This window comes from Tachyglossus aculeatus, chromosome 7 (assembly GCF_015852505.1).
Source record: "Tachyglossus aculeatus isolate mTacAcu1 chromosome 7, mTacAcu1.pri, whole genome shotgun sequence".
Classification (NCBI taxonomy): domain Eukaryota; kingdom Metazoa; phylum Chordata; class Mammalia; order Monotremata; family Tachyglossidae; genus Tachyglossus; species Tachyglossus aculeatus.
Window position 1 is genome coordinate 43,075,354 of NC_052072.1, and position 22,938 is coordinate 43,098,291.

Here is a 22,938-nt window from a genome sequence, read left to right on the forward strand (position 1 = left end):
AACAAATCTGGTTGGACACAGTCCCTGTCCCACATGGGGCTCAAAGTCTCAATCCCCATTTTACAAATGAGGTAACTGAGGCAAAGAGAAGTGAAGAGACTTGCCCAAGGTTACACAGCAGACAAATAGAGAGTCAAGATTAGAACCCAAGTCCTTCTGACTCGCAGGCCTGTGCTCTATCCACTGGGCCATGCTGCTTCTCCTTCTTGACATCCATCCTCATATTAAGCAACATATTATCCCATATTCTTATTTACATCTTCCAACACATCATGGACTTATCATCCAATAAAATATCTATACCTAGTTTGAACCTTTTACTGTCACCAACTTTTTTCCTTAGCTTCTCCATCTAAGAACACATTAGCGGCACATCATCCATGAATTGAGTCAAACTCCTCTTGATCCCACTGATGCTTCTGCATGCATGCACGACTTCCTATGATGATAAATTCCATATGCTTACCTCCTGCAGCGGGAAGAAGTGTTTCCTTTTGTTTATCTTAAATCTATCATGGCTGTTCCCTATACACAGGGTTAGTGGACAGGGTTAGCGGACTTAATGACTAAGTCCTCATTTCCTGTTCTCCCACTCCCTTCTGTGTCTCCCTTGCACTTGGAATTGATCCCTTTATTCACCCCTCCCTCAGCCCCACGGCACTTGAGTATATATCCGTAAATGATTTGTTTATATTAACATCTATCTCCCCCTCTAGACTGTAAGCTCTTTGTGGTCAGGGAACATGTCTACCAACTCTTATATTGTACTCCCCCAAGCACTTTGTACAGTGTTCTGCACACAGCAAGCACTCAATAAATATGACTGATTAATTGATGACCAATTCCAAGTTTGCCCTGTAAACTTTAACCATGTTTCTATTTGGTCTTCATCTTTTCAGAGTTCTAATCTTTTCAGGCTAATCTTATTCATAATTTTGAGTGCTCGTCTTTATTTCTTTTCTAGCTCAACTTATGTCCTTCGTAAAATGCAATAAGCGGAAATGAACACAGTATTCTAGTTTCAAACTTCGATACAGTGGCCAAGCTATGCTTTCTGTTTTATTTTCTACATCCTTTTCATGATTCCAAGCATTTTGTTAGCTTTTTAGTCTACTTCCACCTATTAGATAAAGCAATATAATAGTTGACTGTGATTCCAGTAACCTTTTGCTGATCCATGAATAAAAAGCTCAAAGTCCATTTTCACATGTTGTGATTTGAGTAATTTTTTTCTAGATGCATGACCACATATGGGCTCATGATGAAGCCCATCTGCCTGTTTTCAGGTCACTCATTTTGCTTTATGAAGTCTTACTGCACTTTATCCTTCCTGTTCTACCACACTGTATTTCCCCCTGCCTCTGAGGCATCTCCATCTGGACCACCTGTTGACATCTTAAACGTACAGTTCAAAACTTAAACTTCAAAGCTCTCCCTTTCAGTGTTGTGGTCACAGCTGAAGTGGTGTGCTTTAAAATCCTGCCTCTCCTATTCTAATGTCAACTCAGAGCAGGAACTGTATCTTTTACTTCTTTTTTAATGATGCCCTCATATCAATTACGTTGCTCTATCACATAAGCTAGCTCATACTGTTGCTAATAAATACTCTTGCTCACAACTCCAATAGACTACCCAGAAGAGCTAAATATTATTTGAAAATTGGGAGATTTCTACACACACATCCTCTTCCAGATCATGCATAAAAATGTTAAATAAAACTCGTCCTTACCCATTCCCTTGGGGTTCCTACTATTTACTTTTCTCCATCCCTGCAAGAAGCTGCTCATGAGTTCCCTTTATTTCCTCTTTTAGACACTTTTTAAGCCATGATAAATGTTCCCTCCAGGTTTTTTTTTTTTTAAATAATCCCATGATTATTCATTTTTGTAAAAAAAAGTCTTTGGTGTGAAACCTTGTTATAGGCCTTTTGAAACTCTAAATATTTTTATGTCCACAGGTTTCTCCCTCTCCATATGTTTATTATCCCCTTGAAAGAACTCCAGCAGATTAGTGAGGATATTTTGAAATCTTGTCCAGCTCTTTCTCCTTGCTTTTTAAAAGACAATATAAATTACACAGCATGGGTACAAATGTGCAGGAAATACAAGCAGACCACCATAATTTATTTCATTTTCAATCTTTTAACTACTAAGCCAGTCATATGTCAGAGGGTACCTGCCTTGTCCAAGAGCCAGGTTATATCTGTTAGTCTGGGCTCACTGTTTTTATTTCTTTCAGCTGGACCTCTGTGTAATATCTGAGCTCCAAAAATTGCTAGGGTGTCTCTGACTGATACTTTACTCTGAAGAACTGTATAGACTCCCTAAATTCCTTAACTTTGTCACTTACCCACTTCACTAGGGATAGCCCTGTCATTTTATCCTAGCTCTTTCAAAAGGAAACTCAATCCCTCACTGTTTTATTCTGGATACAATCTAGATTTTCTTTACGGTATTTATTAAGCACTTACAATGTGTCAGGCACTGTACTAGGCTTGGGGTACATAAAGGCTAATCAGGTTGGCCACAGTCCTTGTCCCACATGGGGCTCACAGTCTCAATTCCCATTTTATGGATGAGGTAACTGAGGCACAGAAAAGTGAAGTGACTTGCCCAAGGTCAAACAGCAGATAAGGGGGGGGAGGCAAAATTAGAACCCAGGTCTTTCTGACTTCCAGGTGCGTGCTCTATCCATTAGACCACATTTCTTCTTAAATTGCACTGTTATATCAGGAAGGAGGTGGATACTAGATCTTTGGTTCTTTTGTCTCTGTTTTTCTTGGCTTTAGCAGTCTAACCCTGGCCCCAGTAAGTCATGCACACCTTTTAAAATACCACTTGAGAGAGCCGGAAATCGTTCTCTGAACTTAGAAGTGGAGTTTCATCCTTTCCAATGTGTGGTGTTGCACATAAGGGAAATGAGAAAGTCCAGTTTTACCTTCCCAGCCACTCTGCCAACCCCTCGTGTCTTGAAGCAATGGTTTAAGAAAAGGAACTTGAAGACAAATGGGGAGATAGCTGAAGTAAAAGGGAAAGGAAGAGAGAGAACAGACAACAGAAAACATTAACCAGCACCTACATGCTACATTACGTTCTCCATTTTTGTTTTGGAAAGTCTTCTCTACAACAAATTAATCTCTTCTCATCCTGAAACTTCTTTCCCAGCTTGTGCATTTAGCATTTATCTCTTGCCATGCACAGTAAATACTCTGCTAAGGGCAGCTCTAGTGCACCAGGAAACTGAGAGGGAAGAGGAAATAATAATAATAATGGCATTTGTTAAGTGCTTACTATGTGCAAAGCCCTGTTCTAAGTGCTGGGGAAGATACAAGATGATCATTTGTCCCACATAAGGCTCACAGTCTTAATCCCCATTTTACGGATGAGATAACTGAGGCACAGAGAAGTCAAGCGACTTGCCCAAAGTCACACAGCTGACAATTGGCAGAGCCGGGATTTGAACCCATGACCTTTGACTCTCAAGCCCATGTTCTTTCCATTGAGCCATGCTGTTTCTCGAAATGCATCTGATCCTAATTCTAGTTTGTCCAGCAACAGAACCAAAGCTAGACAGGACAAGATAGACCTCACATCTTCTGAAAAAACTGAAGTTTGAGTTGTCTTTGTACAGCTGGAGAATGGTATACAAAATATTGCCCATTTTTCACTTGAGCAATTGCCTGTCCAGTTTGGACAGTATCATACCAAGACATAAACAGCTGCTCAGTCCTAAGGAAAATGTTTATAAAGCGATTAGTTCAAGTGTAGCTACATGACCCTTTCATTTCTTGCAATATTACTGCCCTATTTCTACTACTCAAAGCCTATGTACAGTACAGTACTGCCAATTCCACAGATAAACTCACATGACACAGAATTTATGAAACTCGAGACTATTACATCCGGTGAACTCTACAATCAAATATCAAACAAGAGCCTTTTAGTGAAGCCTACCGCAATTCTTATGCAAATTAAACTGCATCTCATAAAAAGAAACCCTCGATTAGAGTTCTTTGGGATGTCAAAATGAGACAATGACAATTTTTCGCACTTGCAGTACTGGGCTTTTGAAATTTTCTGGTCTGAGAATCTCCCAGATGTTTAACAGCTTTATTTTATCACCCAAACACTGTAAGAACAAGAATGGAATAGAAAAACCTAAATACTTCAATAGAACAATTGGTCATTGCCACGAAAGACCATCGAGGTCTTGCTTGTTTTTGTAAAGTCTGTGGCTAAAATGAATTTGTTTGTTTTTGCTTATTTAAATTACCCACTGGAAAAATGAAGAAAAATCCAAAGATGCACACACAGAATTCATTCCTATTGAGCCTCAGCCTTGAAAGGAGATCAGATCCATGCCCAAGATTTCAGTAGTGAGAGGAGTAACTGCACTGTTAAGAGACAGCGAGCTACGCATCAGAGATTAAACTATTCTATTGTAGGTTTCAATCTTTGGAAAGCTGTATATGTATAACTACCTATAACTTGCATCACTACTGGTTACATTCCTAGGCATTCCTAGGCAAAAATAATTTACCTTTTCTCAGCTCCCAAGAGCTTGTTCCCTCCCAAACTCTTAGTACAGTGCTCCACATCCAAGCACTCAATAAATATCACTGATCAATTGAATAGATTCATTTTTCCTTCAGTGGTGACAAAAAGTGAAATAACATAAAATAAACATGAACGGAATTGATCTTAGGGCAAAAAAACCCCAAAACACTTGCACTTGGACTGTTGTTAAACTATTAAAGGGCTCCTAGGTTTGCATGAACGCCATCAAAGGAATTAGACATTCCTTCTGATAGAGATTTTTAAAAAATCCTAGTTTATTGATCATGAAGATCTCTCCAGTCATGATACTGTCATTTAAATGCAGGTTGATATTTAGAAAAGGGTACAAATCTTAACACAGAGGAATATATCAGTATGAAGTTCTCTTTAACATACTGACGATGAATCATACACTGGTTCCGAAAAAAATGCACTGGAAACAGATGGGAATAATAAATGGAAATTCATATGGTGAAAGGAATTGCAGGTTTGAATGAGAAATTTCTAAATTTATTCAAAACTCTGGAGTCTATATACTAATCTGATAAGAGAGGGAGTGTCTGGAATTTTCTGGAATGTATTCTTGCGATGTCAGCATGTATGTGCTTGGCAGAGGGGCAAAGGGATTATCCCTATGAGGCCAGAAACTGAACAAGGATGTTGTTTCCCTTTAACATACATAAACGGAGGGCAAAAATCAGGGCAATCATCCCTGTTAAACTGGGACTTGGTTCTACGGAAGGATGAGAGTTTCAGTCTTTTATACGAATTCCTTCATCTCACTCAAAGGTGAAGTTGGCCTTTACTCTCCTGGATGTTAATAAATGAGACTGTTACTTACGATGTAGCAGGGTTCACAGTAAGCCTTCTTCTCCACAGCATAGAAAGGCTGGCCTCGCAGTTTATTGCTGCATATTATGCAGGTAAAGCATTCCACATGGAACACTTGATCCATCGCAGTGCACCCAGTGCCTTCCCCAACTACGTTCTCACCACAGCGGGCACAACGTCCTGAAAACAAGGGAGGGAAAGAGGATGAGCAAGGTAGGCAAAAAAGCACGTTACATTTCAGCTGTTCTAAGATACCCAATGTGGAATCCACAGTTGATCCGTGTAGCGAGGATAGGTAGGCTAGTTTAGGAAGCTGAGGATGGAAGACCCAGCCTGTGAGATGCAGCATGGCTTAGTAGATAGGACTTGGGGCTAGGAGTCAGAAGGACCTGGGTTCTAATCCCAGCTCTGCCATTTGTCTACGGTGCAATCTTGGGCAAGTCACTTACCTTCTCTGGGCTTCAGTTACCTCCTCTGTAAAATCGGGATTAAGAATGTGAGCCCCATGTGGGATAGGGACTGTGTCCAACCTGACTGACTTGTATCTACCCCAGAGCTTAGAGCATCGCTCGGCACATAATATGCACTTATCAAGTATCATGATGACTATTATTATTACTTCAAAAGATGGCTCACCAACCTCTCTCCAAGTCAGCCATAAACACAAGCCACAGCCATCTAGATGGAGTTGTTTTTGCAAAAGTCTTAAGCCAATTTAGCAGGGCCCACAGTTTATTTATACCATATTTCAAAAGACAAATGGCCAAAACCTGAGTAAGTCAAAGGAGCCACACTTCCTCCCCACTCCTAAACCAAGTCCCTCCAAAAGGGATCCAAGGTTTCTTGGCAGAGGACAAACATGGTAGTGGCAAACAGATGGATCATAGGTTATTGTCCAACCTGGAAGATTCAAGAAGGGTTTGGATAAATTCATGGAGGGAAGGTTCAAAATGGTGGTGGAGAGGGAAAGGTTAGGAATTTAGCAGTCCCATCTCCAACCAGTTGGACGAAGGTCATCAGGACTCCCTGCACAATCTTTTTCCAGGCATCCTGTTGGAGACAGAATAACAGTTGGTTGGATGGACCACTGGATGATTCTTTAATGGTACTGCTTAGGTTCATTCATTCATTCAATCATATTTATTGAGCACTTACTGTGTGCAGAGCACTGTACTAAGCACTTGGGAAGTACAAGTCAGCGGGTCTTATGTTGTTTATTATGGGGGAAGCTAGCTCAGCTGCCACTTACATTGTTCCTATTCTGAGGAAGAAACAGAGGACACCAACCTCCAGGGCATTCACTCTGTCACCTTTTGAGTTCTAAATTTTCACATATTCACAAAAGCACAAAAAGCAAAAACTAAAAATAGTGCCACTGATCAGCAGGTCAGGAAAAGTGACTCAGTATCCATTTTGCATAAAAAAAATGACAAACTACTGCTTTCTGGGAACCACTTAAGAAAGGATCATTATCCAGCCAAGTGATGCAAGCCTCTTCCTAGAGGACTTACCATGCTTTATTCCATGAACATTTCACTGGGATCATATAGTCCATCTTTCAGAGAAACAATAAAAGCAAGGGAATAGTGTCATGGGAAGTCATGAGCATTTTCAGGAAATACAGATGGTTAGAATTTCTGGGATATGTCTTGTTGCTATGTGTTGGAATTGATGGAGCGTCACCTATGTCAATGTCTGGATATGTGACATGAGGCTATTTGCTGCAACAGTCCTAATGAACCCATCAATCCTGTGGGAAGAGCACTGTATTAAGTGCTTGGGAGAGAACAACACAATAGAGTTGGCAGGCAAGTTTGCTGCTCACAAGGCTTGTAGCACTAGTAGTAGTAGTAGACAGTAGGCTCATTATGGGGAGGAAACATGTCTGCTAATTTCTCTTGTACTGTACTCTCCAAAGTGCTTAGAACAGTGCTCTGCACATGCCAAGTGCTCAATAAATGCCATTGATTGACTGATTGATAGTAGTGGTAATAGCAGTATTAAGTGCCTACTACGTGCAAAGCTCTATACAGAACACTGGACAATTTGCTTACTCTTTCTGCTTGTTTCCTCATCTGTAAAATGGGGATAAGACACCTGCAATCTCTTCCACTTAAATTGTGAGTCCCACGTGAGACAAAGATTGAGTCTATGCCTACCCAGGTGCTTAACACAAAGCATCATAACTAAAGTCTTTAATTAATTAATTAATTATGGTACTTGCTAAGTGCTTACTATGTGTCAAGCACTGTTCTAAGCACTGGGGATAGATACAAGTCAATCAGGTTCGACACGGTCCCTGTCCCATATGGGGCTCACAGTCTTAATCCCCATTTTACAGATGAGGTAACTGAGGCCCAGAGAAGTGAAACGACTTGCCCAAGGTCACACAACAGACATGTTGCAGAGCCGGGATTAGAACGTAGGTCCTTCTGACTCATGCTCTATCCACTAAGACCTGCTGCTTCTTTTTATCTCATGTCTCTACTCAACCAGGTTGCATTATCTTCACCTTTCCTAGGAAGTTTAGTGTTCGGTCTCCACATCTCTACACATTTGAGAGTGGATCTAATTCTAAAATCGCCCCTGGGGCTTATTTCAAGATGCTGCAGTTCATTCACTATCAACTGTCATGACCCAGCTGCTAACACAGCATTGACCTGTTCTAGTAAATTTCCTTGGATCTTGGAACAATAAATTTTGAAACCAGGTTAGAAGACAATGAGAGGTACAGTTTCCAAAAATTGTGTAAGATTCAACAAACAGAATGCTCAGGAAAGAAAACATGTTCCAAACGAAGAAGAATCCACCTACATAACAAATAGTACGGATATTGACACCAAGACAAAACAGGAGAAGTAGCTTCCAGATGGAGAAATATGACTCACCTCAACATGGGGCATGATACACTCTCAGACATCCCTCTTACCTGCCTTTCAAAAAGCTTTGTGAAGCAGAAAAGTAGAGATTTTCAAGTCAAAAGAACCTCTGGACTTTTTTTCGGGGGGCGGGGGGTGGCTTTTTAACTTTCATGCTATAAAACCTGAACTGTTCATTTTGAGTTTGATTTTTCTGCGCCTCATTTTTTTTCTATTGGAAGGGCATTTTCTGTTAAAAAAATATGTGCAAGACTTTTCAGTAACTAGCAATCGAGAAAGGAGATTATAATGTACAATTTTCAATTCTGCAAAAAATACTGGGATCCTTGAGTGTTCTATATTTTATCAGAATTTCCCCTCAGACCATAAGCTTCTTGTGAAGAAGCTTCTTGTGTAATTCTAATCTCCCAAATAAACAATTTCAATCAATCACTGGTATTTGCTGTTTGCAGAGCACTGTACTAAGAGTTTGGGAAATTGCAATAGAGTTGGTAGTCTATTGAGAGTTAGTCTATTGTTGGTAATCTGTTGAGAAGCAGCGTGGTTTAGTGGAAAGAACATGGGCTTGGGAGTCAGAGGTCGTGGGAGCTGCATAGCTCAGTGGAAAGAGCATGCGCTTGGGAGTCAGAAGTCATGGGTTCGAATCCCAGCTCAGCCACTTAGCTGTGTGACCTTGGGCAAGCCATTTAACTTCTCTGTTCCTTAGTTACCTCATCTGTAAAATGGGGATTAAGACTGTGAGCCCCACGTGGGACAACCTGATCACCTTGCATCCCCCCAGAGCTTAGAACAGTGCTCTGCACATAGTAAGTGCTTAACAAATACCGTCATTATTATTATTATCATGATTATTATTAATCATGATTTCCACACTCAAAGAGCCTGCAGTCTACAGGGAGGGGCCAGCCACTAAAATAAATTACACATAGAGAAAATAATAGACTCTAAGGACATGTACATAAGTGTCATGGGACTGGAGTGAGTGTCGAAGTGCTTAAGGGGTACACAGCCAAGTGAATAGTTGACACAGAAGAGCAGGAAGGTAGGGGAAATGAGGGTTTAGTCAGGGAAGTCCTCTTGAATGAGATGAGATTTTAGGATCATTATGAAGGTGGGGAGAGTGGTGCACTGTAGAATATGAAGCAGGAGGGAGTTCTAAGAGTGAGGTAGGAAACGGTCAAAGGATAGTCGAGACAGAGGTACAGAGACTAGGTTGGCATTAGAGTACTGGAGTTTGCAGTATAATTGGATTCTATTAGGGATCGAGCTGACTGAATGCCTTAAATATGATGGTAAAGAGTTTATGTTTGATGCAGAGGTGGATGGGCAATCACTGGGGGTTTTTGAGGAGTGGGGAGATACGGACTGAAACTCTTTTCAGAAAAATGATCTGGGCAGCAGAATATGGAATGGAGAGGAGAGGGATAGGAGGAAGGGAGGTCAAAGAAGGGATTGAGGCAGTAGTCAAGGCTGAATAAGTGCTTGGATCAGTGTAGTAGCAATTTGGATGGAGAGGAAAGGGAGAATTTTAATGATGTTGTGAAGGTAGAACTGACATCATCTGGTGACAGATTGACTCTGTGGGTTGGTTCAGTGAGAGAGATGAGTTGAAAATAATGCCTAGGTTATGGGCTTGTGAGACAGGGAGGAAGGTAGAGTGTTGTTCAAGGTGAAAGGAAAGTCGGTGACTTGGGTGGGAAAGTCAGGGACACTCATTTGGGTGGGAAAATGAGGACTTCTGGTTTGGGCAAGTTTAGTTAGAAGTGTCAGTGGGACATTCAAACCGAGATGTTCTGAAGCAGGAGAAACGCCTTCAGGAGAACGGTCACAACTGGAGAGATAGATTTAGGAATCATCTAAGTAGAGATGGTAGATGAAGCTACAAGAGCAAATGAGTTCTCCAAGGCAGTGGGTGTGGATGGAAAATAGAAGGGGACTGAGAACAGAGCTGTGAGGCACCTGCTCCACATACAGTAAGTGTGCTCAATAAATGCCTTTGATTGATTGATTGGTGCTTTTCCTATCCACTAAATTCCATTTCACCCTAATTACTTTATAGCATATCTACTTTTTCCTGATTTTCTTTGTCCAAGATAATGATAATAATGGCATTTATTAAGCACTTACTACGTGCAAAGCACTGTTCTAAGCACTGGGGAGGTTACAAGGTGATCAGGTTGTCTCACGTGGGGCTCACAGTCTTAATCCCCATTTTACGGATGAGGTAACTGAGGCACAGAGAAGTTAAGTGACTTGCCCAAAGCCACACAGCTGACAATTGGCGGAGCCGGGATTTGAACCCATGACCTCTGACTCCAAAGCCCATGCCCCTTCAACTGAGCCATGCTGAGACTGCTTGAGCTCTAATTCTTAACAACATGAAGACACAGAATCCAGAGTGGGAAATAGCAGGAGGCAGAGAGGTGGGAGGGTAGAAAGAAGAAGGGTGTTAGAAGATGAACGTCAGAGAATAACCTAATACATTCCGTAAGAGAAAAGTTAGACTCTGGTAAGTAGAAGAGATAGAATCCCAAAGATCCATTATCACATCTCTGTCCTTTGCTCACCGAGAGACTCAGCAGAGGTCAGTTACTCTCCAATAATTCTATAACACTTGGGAAAATAGAAAAACAGTACTCCAACAATCCCAACATGTTTTCTAGCTCTTTTCCCTTTATTTTTTTATTTGTTTATTACATGGCAAGTGATTCTACATATTGTCCCCCCCATAGGAAAACTGAGCCAGAGTTAAAGGACATTCCTAAAGTCATGAGTCAAGTTCAAGCTGGAATTGGAATCCATGTATCATAACTTCTTAGAAGAATGTTCTTTTCTCTCGATCCCTGCTGCCTTAACCTATTGAGCATCACTGTATGCATACATATACATATCCCTCTCCACTACAGTGGCTAGTGATGTCATGTGAAATCACCTATGTTATCCTAGGTACACAGTGCAATGAATGAGATCTTAGGTTCCATTCTGCCAAACACACCAATTTTTTCTGGACAAATAATGTTTCTCTAGAAAGAGCAGATGCTCCCCAATATTCCCCTTCCAGGCCTTTCTGAACGCATGAGCAGCTTCTGAACCACAAGACTCAACCCGTGGAGTAGTTGGGGAGGGAAACCAGGTGGTTAAACTGTAGGGCTAAACTGCACCTCTTCTAGACTATAAATTCCTTGTGTGCAGAGAACATGCCTATAAACTCTGTTATACTGTACTTTCCCAAGAGGTTAGTACAGAGAAAACAGTAAGCACAGAAAAATAATATATAGAAGCAGTGTGGCCTAGTGTGTTCCTCTCATGATCTTGAGGCAGAATGAGAAGCCTACATGAGGAGCAGCATGACCTAGTGGATACAGCACAGGCCCGGAAGTCAGGGGACCTGGTTCTAATACCAGCTCTGCCACTTGATAATAATAATAATAATGATGGTATTTGTTAAGCACTTACTATGTGCAAAGCACTGTTCTAAGTATTGGGGGGATACAAGGTGATCAGGTCGTCCCACGTGGGGCTCACAATCTTAATCCCCATATTACAGATGAGGTAACTGAGGCACAGAGAAGTGAAGTGACCTGCCCAAAGTCACACAGCTGACAATTGGCGGAGCTGGGATTTGAATCCATGACCTCTGACTCCAAAGCCCGTGCTCTTTCCACTGAGCCATGCTGCTTCTCTTAGCCACGCTGCTTCACTTGTCTGCTGTGTGACTTTGGGCAAGTCATTTTACTTCTCTGTGCCTCAGTTACCTGTAAAAAGGGGATTAAGACGTGTAAATATCTATAATTCTATTTATTTTGATGGCATTGACACCTGTCTACTTGTTCTGTTTTGCTGTCTGTCTCCCCCTTCTAGACTGTGAACCCACTGTTGGGGAGGGACTGTCTCTATATGTTGCCAAATTGTACTTTACAAATGCTTACTACAGTGCTCTGTACACAGTAAGCACTCAATAAATACAACTGAATGAATGAATGAATGACTGTGAGCCCCATGTACTACATGGACTGTGTTCAATCTGATTAGTGTCTATCTACTCCATCACTTAATACAGCACCTGAAATGTAATAAGTGCCTAAGGAATATGATAAATACTACTACTAATAATAATAATAATATAATATAATAATAAATGTGCCTGACACATAGTAAGTGCTTAACAAATACCATTAAAGCAAAGTGAAAAAACAGGACACTTAGTTCTACCTACCAGTTTCTCCCACTGCTTTAGTGATTTCCGTCCCAAATTCACATAACAATATTGTGATACAAAATGGTACATAGGGAGCACTTTTAAATACATCTATGTATACACACAGAATGTAAACATTTTATAAGTAAAAGGTATTAGCACATTACTTATAGGTAATATTTCCTACAGGGAATATGAGGCAGGAGAACTTGATCTGTTTTGAGAGATTCCAGTCACCTGTTCTCACTTGTACAGAATGTTTGAGATAAAAATGGTGTCAATTTTAAGCAAACACCTCTGAATTTTCTTTGTTCACACTTGAATAAAACATGAGAATATTCCTACTTCTCCCTGTCTCTTTTCATTCATGCAGTGGCTCCCTCCCTTTGCTTTTGTGCAAGAGGAACTGAATAGTCATCCATTATTTCAGTAGAATCACCAGTTTCTGAAATAACACTAATTTATATTTAGAGAGGCCTTATCTCTGAGGATCTCAAAGCACTTTAGAGGAGATTATCTAATTGATCGTCTGAGCAGAACTATGGGAGTCCAAGGACCTGGGTCCTATGTTCTACCTCTGCCACTTGCCTGCTGTGTGGCCAAGGACAAGTTATCTAACTGTTCTGTATGTCAGTTGCTTCATCTGTACAATGGGGACTCAATGTCCATTCTCCCTTCTCCTTGCACTGTAAGCCCAGTGTGGGCCAGTGACTGTGTCCAATCTGATTATCTTGTATCTACCCCAGGGGTTAATAGTGTTTGGCATATAAGGTCAGTGCTTACACATACCATTATTATTAACATCCAGGTCAGGTCAGAATGGCGGCCCATAACCCTGATTTGCAACTAAGGGAACAGCAGAACAGAGAAGCAAATAACATTTCCAAGAACATAGGGTGATGTCTGCGGTGAATCTCAAAATAGAATCTGTGCTCCATTAGATCTCTTGAGTAGTGATGAATCTATGGTGCTAGAAAATGGGCAAGCATCACTTCTTAGGCAGTGGAATCTTCCAGAAGGTGGAGGCAGCACTACAGAGATAGTCTGGGTGGCTTCCAAATACCCTGGTTCTGTGTTAGGCGTTCAGGCCCGGCTCTGGATCATCTCAGTGGCTGAGCAGCTGCCCTAGGTGGTGGCAAAGTAACTCAACATAGATTCAGTAAACTCCTTGAGAGGTTGGAGGAGTTCCAAGGCTGCCTTGGAGCTCTGATGTGAAGGGAATGGTTCAGGATGGGGCCTAATTCCATCTGGTATTCCCAGAGAAACACTCTCAAGCTCACCATGTCTCCATGACCGAGAGGGAGCAGTTTAACATAGAAGCAGCAAGGCCTAGTGGAAAGAGCACAGGCTTGGGAGTCAAAGGACTATGGTTCGGGCTTTTCCACTTACCTCCTGTGTGACCTTGGGCAAGTCCCTTTACTTCTCTGTGGCTCAGTTCATCTGTCTACTGAGGATTCAAATCCTGTTCTATCTCATCCTGTTCTATCTTCTACTCAGACTGCAAGCCTCATATGGGACAGGGACTGTGTTTAACCTTATTACCTTGTATGCACCCCAGAGCTTAGTGTAGTGCTTGGCACACAAGTGCCTAACCAGTGTCATATATAAAGGAAAAGCTAGCCCTGATGTTTGAAGTTGGATTGATCCTACCCAAGTCCTGTCTTAAGACCCAGGTTGGTTCTAGAGAGAAGCAGCATGGCACAGTGGATAGAGCATAGGCCTGGGAATCAGAGTTCATGGATTCTAATCCCAGGTCTGCCATTTATCTGCTGTGTGATCTTAGGCAAGTCACTTCACTTCTCTGGACCTGTTACCTCATCTGTAAAATGGGGATTGAGACAGTGAGCCCCACCTAGGACATGGACTGTGCTCAACCTGATTTGCTTCTATCCACCCCAGCACTTAGTACAGTGCCTGGCACATAGTAAGTGCTTAACAAATACCATAATTATTTTTAATATTATTCTAGGGACTCCCAAAATACATGGCGTTTGGGTTGGCAGAGGGTCCCGGATCCCCCAGGCCTTACACTTCTCAAAACCCGGGAACTCTGCTGCACTACAGGAGGCTGGAGGAATGAGTCTTGGATATTCCTGTACTCCACAAATAGAACACGGTTGTAATGGTAACCATGGAACCTGTGGCAGCTGAGACAGGGACACGGCCCCAAAATGAAATTTGCACTTCAAGAAGCATATCCCAAGACAGAAAATGTTAATGCAATGAATCCAAAGAAAACCTCAAGGAAGGCTAAGGGGTGATTTTACTGTTTCCAAGTAATATAATCAAATAGTATAAGGAGGAGGGGGGCTTGTTTTCCTCCAACTCTACTGTGAATTGGAAAAGAAGACAGTCACTAAAATTATAATAGGAGGAAGGTGAGTTAGTTAATAAAACTGTCTACCAGTAGGGCTTGTAAATTAAATTTTGAAAAAAGTTATGATGGGAAGTTGTGGGATTACTTTTTCAGGGAAAGAAGTATTCCTTGTTGGTTTCAAGTTGCCACCCTACAGCTGAAATGTGGAGAGGCAGCATGGCCTAGTGGAAAGAGCAGGGGCCTGGGAGTAAGAAGGACCTGAATTCTAATCCCGGCTTTGCCACTTGTCTACTGTGTGACCCTGGGCAAGTCACTTCACTTCTCTGTGCTTCAGTGCCCTCATCTTTAAAATGGGGATTAACACTGTGAAGCCCATGTGGGACATGGACTGTGTTCTACCTAATTGGCTTGTATCTACCTCAGAATTTATTTCAGTACCTGTCTCATACTAAGCGCTTTAACAAATGCCATTAAAAATTAATTTGCCCGACAAAGTTACATGTGTTCTGTAGCCAGGGCAACACATGTGGCCCAATGATTGGAGCACAGTGCTAGGACTCAGAAGGCCTGGATTCTAATCCTGACTCCACCACTTGCCTGCTTTGTGACCTTGGGCATGTCACTAAAATTATCTGGGCCACGGTTTCCTCATCTGTAATATCCATTCTCCTTCCCCCTTAAATTGGGAGCTGCATGTGGGACAAAGACCATGTCTGGCTGATATGACTAATGTATCTATCCTAGTGCTTAGCATGGAGTAAGTCCTTAATAAATACCATATTTATAATTATTATTACTAGTCTTATATGACTCGATTGTTCACATCAGTGTCTTCCAAAGACAGAGACAGTAACATCTGGAGGTCCTTCCCATCCACAAAAAGATCAGGGACTTGGACCAACAACAGAGACAGGATGAAATGAAGAAATTATAACTTTTCAGTCTGCAAAGACAGGTTGAGAGGGGCCAAGAACAAATTCCATAAAATCATTAGGGGCATAAATCAATGTTTACTGAATCCCACGATGTTAAAAGTTGAAAATGGTGGGATCAAAAGAAACAAAAGGAAACACTTTTCATCACAGCAGGTGGCAGCATGTGGAATTCATTACCAAAGAAGGTTATGCAGGCTGGAAATACCAATAGGTCCAAAAAGGGTTTGGATAAATTTCAGGGATAAGTTCAAGAGTTGCAATTAGGAAGAAATGTTAGGGATGAAGAGGAAAAAATCCTTAGTGTTAACTGGCTTGATAAGGATTAAACACATACAGGGATATGAATCTATGATGGGTAGATAATTAGAGGGGGAAGTTGGAGATGTTAGTTGGAGATTAGAATGAATGTTAGGAAATTAAGCATCACTCTTTCCACAAGGAACCATTGTTGCTATTGTCAGGGACAGAATACTAAGCAGAAATGATGCCCTAATTGCATTTATTATGCTATTGTTTCATGAACTTTTACTAAAACTATGTAACACGAGAGGGTGGAGGATCTAATGGCTTTATATTCTGTATACTCAATATGATTGAGTCTACTTCTAGACAGTCAGTATTCACAAAGTCTGACCGACTCTTTACCACAGTGAAGTGGTGAGGAATAAAAGAAGCAGCGTGAGAAGCAGTTTGGCTCAGTGGAAAGAGCATGGGCTTTGGTGTCAGGGGTCATGGGTTCAAATCCCAGCTCCGCCAACTGTCAGCTGTGTGACTTTGGGCAAGTCACTTAACTTCTCTGTGCCTCAGTTACCTCACCTGTAAAATGGGGATTAAGACTGTGAGCCTTCTGTGGGACAACCCAATCACCTTGCAACCTCCCCAGCGCTTAGAACAGTGCTTTGCACATAGTAAGTGCTTAACAAATACCATCATTATTATCATTATTACAAAAAACAAGTAGTAGGTGAATGCCTGCCATGGTTATTTATGGTCTCAGGAGAAAAGCAGGCCTAGTGAAAGCCCTGAAAATAGTTGGCTTATATGGGACATGAAATCTACAATGTCTACTGAGGCGGCTACCCTGGCAACTGCTATTCATCTATGTCACTATGGCAGAACATTAACACTACAGTGCAGTCACTTTGGCAGCAAATAAGTCTTTTATGTAAAATACTCACCAGCACTTTGCAATACGCTACACTCTTGCCTACCTACCCACTTGTTACATTTACTGTCCCAGAGGGAAACTGAATGGCAGGGACAAAGGAGAGAGAGTGAGTCTTTGCAAACCGTGAGCAGTATAATCCATTTCCTTGCACAGGTGTTTGGACCCAAAATCATTGTGGCTGGACTAAGGCTCACCTATTGCTTAAGATGGGAGACTCTATCATCTTCATCATCATTCATGGAATTCACTGAATACCCACTCTGGTCACAGTAAGCCTGAGAGGAGTTTCAAAGAAATACAGGATTGCAAGCTGGGACAGTCTGCAATCTAATGGTCCCTGGGAAGATGACAATGTGGGTTTCAAAAAGGAATAATGACACTAAACATTTAAACTTTCCAAAAGTGAAAATGTTAGAATAGCCACTCATCTAGCCAACTCCCCTCAATTTATATGTTTATTATTTTAAAAATAATATTAAATAATGCCTACAATAAAAATGTTCTAAAACAGATAGGCAAATTTTGGAAACCAATAGAGAACTGCACAGATGCATTCTTGTGTGCAGTTGAAGGCCTTAAGAACAATTCCACATGAGCACTGAAACTCATAATAACTATTATAATTATGGTATTTGTTAAGTGCTTACTATGTGCCAAGCACTGTTCTAAGCACTGGATGAGTTTCAGTTACCCAAGTGGAGATCATTTAAACAAATATGGTTTGCTTTATTTCTGAAACACAACCGGGAACATATCTGCAGTTAGATTCATTAACTGGCAGTACTTATCAACCATCAACCAGATGATTTTTCCTTTAGTCCTTTTTCTTATTCCTGTTACACCTTGATGGAGGTATTTTTGCCACCTGGAATATCCTGAAAGTATGATGCATAAGGTGGTAAGGAAACAAGAAGGATTAAGAGACTAGAAAGATTGGCTTATAGGGAAAGATTAAAAGAGCTAAATATGTAAACCTAACCTAACCAATGACTAACCAAGGGCCAGAATGACAGGGTATAAATATCTGAAAAGTGTAAATGTCGAAAAATGATTTGACATAGTGCAGGTGGTACAAATGGGAGCAATAGCTGGACATGAAAAAATGGAAAACTTTGCAGAGTTGCAGGAAAAAAATAATCTTATGGAATACTACACAAAGGTGTCAGGAGATACATCACAAGTGGCCTTTCAAACTAGAGAAAACAGGGAGTTCTCTGAAAGGAGTGACAAACTGAGAGCCATTACTTATGCCTATTGTAAAGCCATGTACTCTTCCAAGAGATAATGGAAAACAAAAAAGGGAAGATGGGGAGGTGATACTGCAGAAGGAGCAAGAGACCTGCATTTTCCACAGGGATGAGTATTAAAAGAGTCAAGATTAGACAAAGCACTGATTAAATAAAGACGGAGTTAAAGAATGACCAAGATCCCAGGATTCCATATGGATTTTCTCCCTGCTGGTGGAGGGAACTTTTTTTAAAAATCATAACAGCCTTTCAGCCTAGGAACAGCCAGGGCATCTACAGCTGGGGCCAGATTGAAGTACCAGTGGATGGAGCTTGGGACAGAGGGAATCCAAGAGGTCACAGGGAAGAGTGTTGCCCTCCTACTCCATCTTCTAGACTGTATGCTCCCTGTGGGCTTGGTACTGAATTATCCCAAGCACTTAGTTCAGTGCTCTGCACATTGTAAGCACTCAATAAATACCATTCATTGTTCCTATTCCCAGTCCCACTTAAGTTTACACATCCTTTTACTCTGTCCCTTCCCCATCTGTAATTTATTTCAATTCTTGCTGGCCCTTCTAGATTATAAACTTCTTGTGTACTTTCCCAAAGGTCTAGTACATTGCTCTGCACACAAGCACTGAATCAATGCAAATCATTGGATTTACTTCCCAAGTGCTTAGTACAGTGCTCTGCACACAGTAAGCACTCAATAAATACGACTGAATGAATGAATTTCCTTAACACCTGAAGAGGAATAGGAAGGGATGGGCTGATCTTTGTCCTTAAATCTTTCTATAACTTTACCACAATGTCTCCTTCCAGCCATGAACAGACGCGATAAATGGTAAGGTATTTTGCACTTCCTGGTTGTTTTTGGTTCTGTTGGTTTGTCTTATTTTCAGTTCTTGTAGTCATTTCTGGATGGGTCCTCCTCTTGCCAGGGACAAACAATAGAGAAATGCATCCACGTTTGTGCTATGCACACAAAGAGGGGGCATAAATATTAGTTAATGATAAAAGGAGGATGATGACAAATTCTTCTCTGTCTCTGCAGAGACTCAAACAAGAGGAAATTAGCTTACAACTAATTTGAGCTAAACAGAAGTATTCTTTAAAGATCAGGTTGTTGACTCTGCAAAGGTTACCCATGGAAGGGGTAAAAATCAATCAATCAATCAAAGTATTTGAGTGGAATTCCAATTCCAGTGGGGTGGAATTACAAGTGCTTAAAGGGTACAGATCCAAGTGGATAGGTGACTCAGAAGGGAGAGGGAGTAGGGGAGATGTCAGAAAAGGCCTCCTCGATGGGACATGTGCTTTTTCATAAGGTTTTGAAGGTGGAGAGAGTGGAGGTCTGTCATGTATGGATGAGGAGGGAGGACATGGGCAAGGGCTGAGTGGCAAGATAGACAAGATCAAACTACTGCATGGTGGAATTAAAGGAGTGAAGCATGCAGGCTGGATTGTAGTAGGAAACCAGGGAGGTAAGATATGAGGGGGTAAGGTGACTGAGTGCCCTAAAGCCAGTAGTTAGGAGTTCCTGTTTAATGTGGAGGTGGATGAGAAATCAGCAGAAGTTCTTGAGAACTGGGTAGATGTGGACTGAGGTTTTTTTGTTGTTTTTTTTATAGAAAAATGATCTGGACAGCAGAGTGAAGTAAGACTGGAATGGGGATACATAAAAGATAAGGAGGTCAGTGAGGAGCCTGATTAAGTGGTCAAGGTGGAATGTTATAAAGGGTTGGGGTCAGCATAGTACCAGTTTGGATGGTAAGGAAAGGGCAAAGTCTAGCGATATTGTGAAGGTAGAACTGACAGGGTTTGGTGGCAGACTGAATCAGATAGATGAGTTGAGGAGAATACTGAGGTTATGGGTTTGTGAGGCATGGTGGACAGTGATGTTGACTACTACAGTGGGAAAGACAGGGTTTGGATGGGAAGATGAGGAGTTCTGTTTTGGACAAGTTGATGGGACATCCAGGTATAGATGTCCAGAAGGAAGAAGGAGATGGGAGATTGCAGAGAAAGAGAGAGGTCAGGCCTGGAGAGGTAGATTTGGGTATCATCCCCATAGCGATGATAGTTGAAGTTGTGGCAGCAAATCAGTTCTCCAAGGGAGATCGTTGAGAATAGGAATGTGTTGTCAGAGATTGTTTAGATATTGTACTGCCCAGAAATTTGGGCCCAACTCACTTAGGCTCCTGCCTTGCACCATTATTTCTCAGGACCCCGGCTTAGCTTTGACACACCTGAACCCTCCTCAGTGACATGGGCTCAACAGAATCTAAGGGCTTTTTTGAGTTCCAAATAACCCATTAATCAATCAATGATGCTCACTGAACACTCACTGTGTGCCAAGCACTATAGTAAGGGCTTGGGGGAGCATAATACAGTAGAATTGGTAGACATGATGCCTGCCCTCAAGCAGCTTACAGTCAGGTGGAGGAGTTTTAGAGTCTAATTGAGCTCCACTCTCTAAGCATGGGGAGTTAATCTCTATGATTTCTGGTTTCCTGCTGGGGAAACTAACTAAATTCATGATTGGTCCTAATTATTATTCTCAAGATGATACAATAGTGTTGAGCACTTCTGCGGCCCTTTCTTTTCTGAATATATTCTATAGTTGTTCACATTCATTTTATTCTTAGAAGCAAGACTGAGTCATTATTACAATTCTCCTTATCAGAGACCTAGCAAAGAAGGACCCAGAAAGGATAAATGACAAAGTGAGGGTCACAGCTAGAATTAGAAGTCACAGTCTTGAATTCTCAGGATTTATAATAGTCCCTTAAATCCAGATGCCCCATTTATAGGCAGGCAAGTCCTCCGGGAGGGAGAGGAAGCACCTTCCTGAAGAGTGACAGTACTAAACCCAATGGAGCTTTGCTTAAATAGGGGAAAAAAGAAAGTTTCTTTTTTCTTTCAAATAAAATACACTCTTGTAATTAACACATCAGAACAACCCCGACACCAGGAAAAGTGTCAAATTCTGAGCCACGTTGCTTAACAACCTGATTCCTTTCTGTTAACCTCCTGGGATTGTCCTCTCATATGTGTGTTTTAGGAAAATTAGAAAAGTTAATGGGCACCTCTTTTTTTCTCATGCTGACTTTTGATCACCTATAAGAAACATCACGGCCTAGTGGAAAGAGCTTGGGCATGGAAGTCAGAGGACTTGGTTCTAATCTCAGCTCTGCTACTTAACTGCTGTGTGATCTTGGGCAAGTTACTTAACTTCTCTGTGCAGCAGTTTCCTCTTCTGCAAAATGGGGATGAAATACCTGTTCTCCCTCCTCCTTAAACTATGAACCCCTTGTGAGACAGGTACTGTGTTCCCCTGATTATCTTGTATCTATCCCAGTGCTTAGTACAGTGCTTGGCACATAGTAAGCACTTAATACCACAATAATAATCGATATGTGAAATTTCTGCTGCTTCAAGGCCAAATGCCAGGAAAATCCTAGAAAAATCCAAGGGAGCTGGTGCAAATGGCTTACTCTAGGATCACTTCTGGCTCCAAAGAGCTTCTCACTTGCTCAGAGCTCCAAGCAGATGAGGTGTCCCTCAGCTAGTTAGGAGAATGGACAGCGGTGGACAGAAACAGAGCACCTTTCACTCAATCAATGGTATTTATCGAGTGCTTATTATGTGCAGAGCACTGTACTAAGCACTTGGGAGAATACAATAAAACAGAATTAGTGGACACGATCCCTGCCCATAACAAGCTTAGTGTCCAGAAAGGGAGACAGGCATTAATATAAATAAATAATTTACAATATATAATTTAAAGATATGGACATTAGTGTTGTGCGATTGCGGCCAATAGCAAATGACCACAGGTCGCCGATCCAAGTGCATAGAAGACACAGAAGGGAAAATGAGTTGGGGAAAAAAGGCTTAATCGGGGAAGGCCTCTTGGAGAATAAGTGACTTTAACAATGCTTTGAAGGTGGAGAAAGTGGTGGTCTGGCATATATGGAGGGGGAGGGGGCACCACTCACTCCTCACACCATTTCTTTCCCCTTCCCCACCCCTGTTCAAGGGTTTAGGACCAAATTTACTAGTAAGTTTTTCTGAATATCAGTACTTAATAGGGGGCAAGCTGTGTGTACCAGTTAAAGCTCAGTGGATTCATGAGAGTTTAAAACACCAACTTTGCTTCCTCTCTGCCCAACCGTAAGCAACTCACTGCACTTATAGTCTCCATTCAGCCCTTTTCTCCCATTTTTGTTGGACTCTACCAATCCCACCTTCTCAGTCTTCCTGGACCACTATGGAGCCTTTTTCTTAGCTGCTTCATCATTAGAGGAATTTACTGAGACCCTTCTGCCTCTCCTAGCTTCTGAAGGGACCCCTTTTTGACCTTCTCAAATACTCATACTCCTCTGTTCCTGCTCATTTTGCTCTGAGCTCAGGTTTCATGCCAGACATGATCAGTTACATTTCTTTATCTCTTCCCTGATCCTCCCACTCGTAATGCATAGGTAAATCCACTGGCCGCTGAACTCCAGGTCTAACTGACTAATTTGACATTTAGAGGCCATTTATAGGAAAAAACTGATAACCTCAGAAGAACTGAAAGAACAGTATGCCTGCCACTTCCTCAGCACCCCATTTCAGCGCTTAGAACAGTGCTTGGCACATAGAAAGCACTTAACCAACACCATTTGTCTGCTGTGTGACCTTGGGCAAATCACTTAACTTCTCTGTGTCTCAATTACCTCATCTGTAAAATGGGGATTAAGACTGTGAGCATCACGTGGGACAACTTGATTACTTTGCATCTACCCCAGTGCTTAGAACAGTGCTTGACACATAGTAAGCG

General features: G+C 41.6%; 1 protein-coding gene across 1 annotated transcript in view; it reads right to left on the reverse strand.

Annotated features, from left to right (window-relative positions):
• Positions 1 to 22,938, reverse strand: part of LOC119930838 (LIM domain containing preferred translocation partner in lipoma) — a 728,061-nt gene that overhangs the window by 100,232 nt on the left and 604,891 nt on the right. The window contains 1 exon segment of the mRNA XM_038749542.1: positions 5,398 to 5,567. Coding sequence (XP_038605470.1) covers positions 5,398 to 5,567 — 170 coding nt within the window.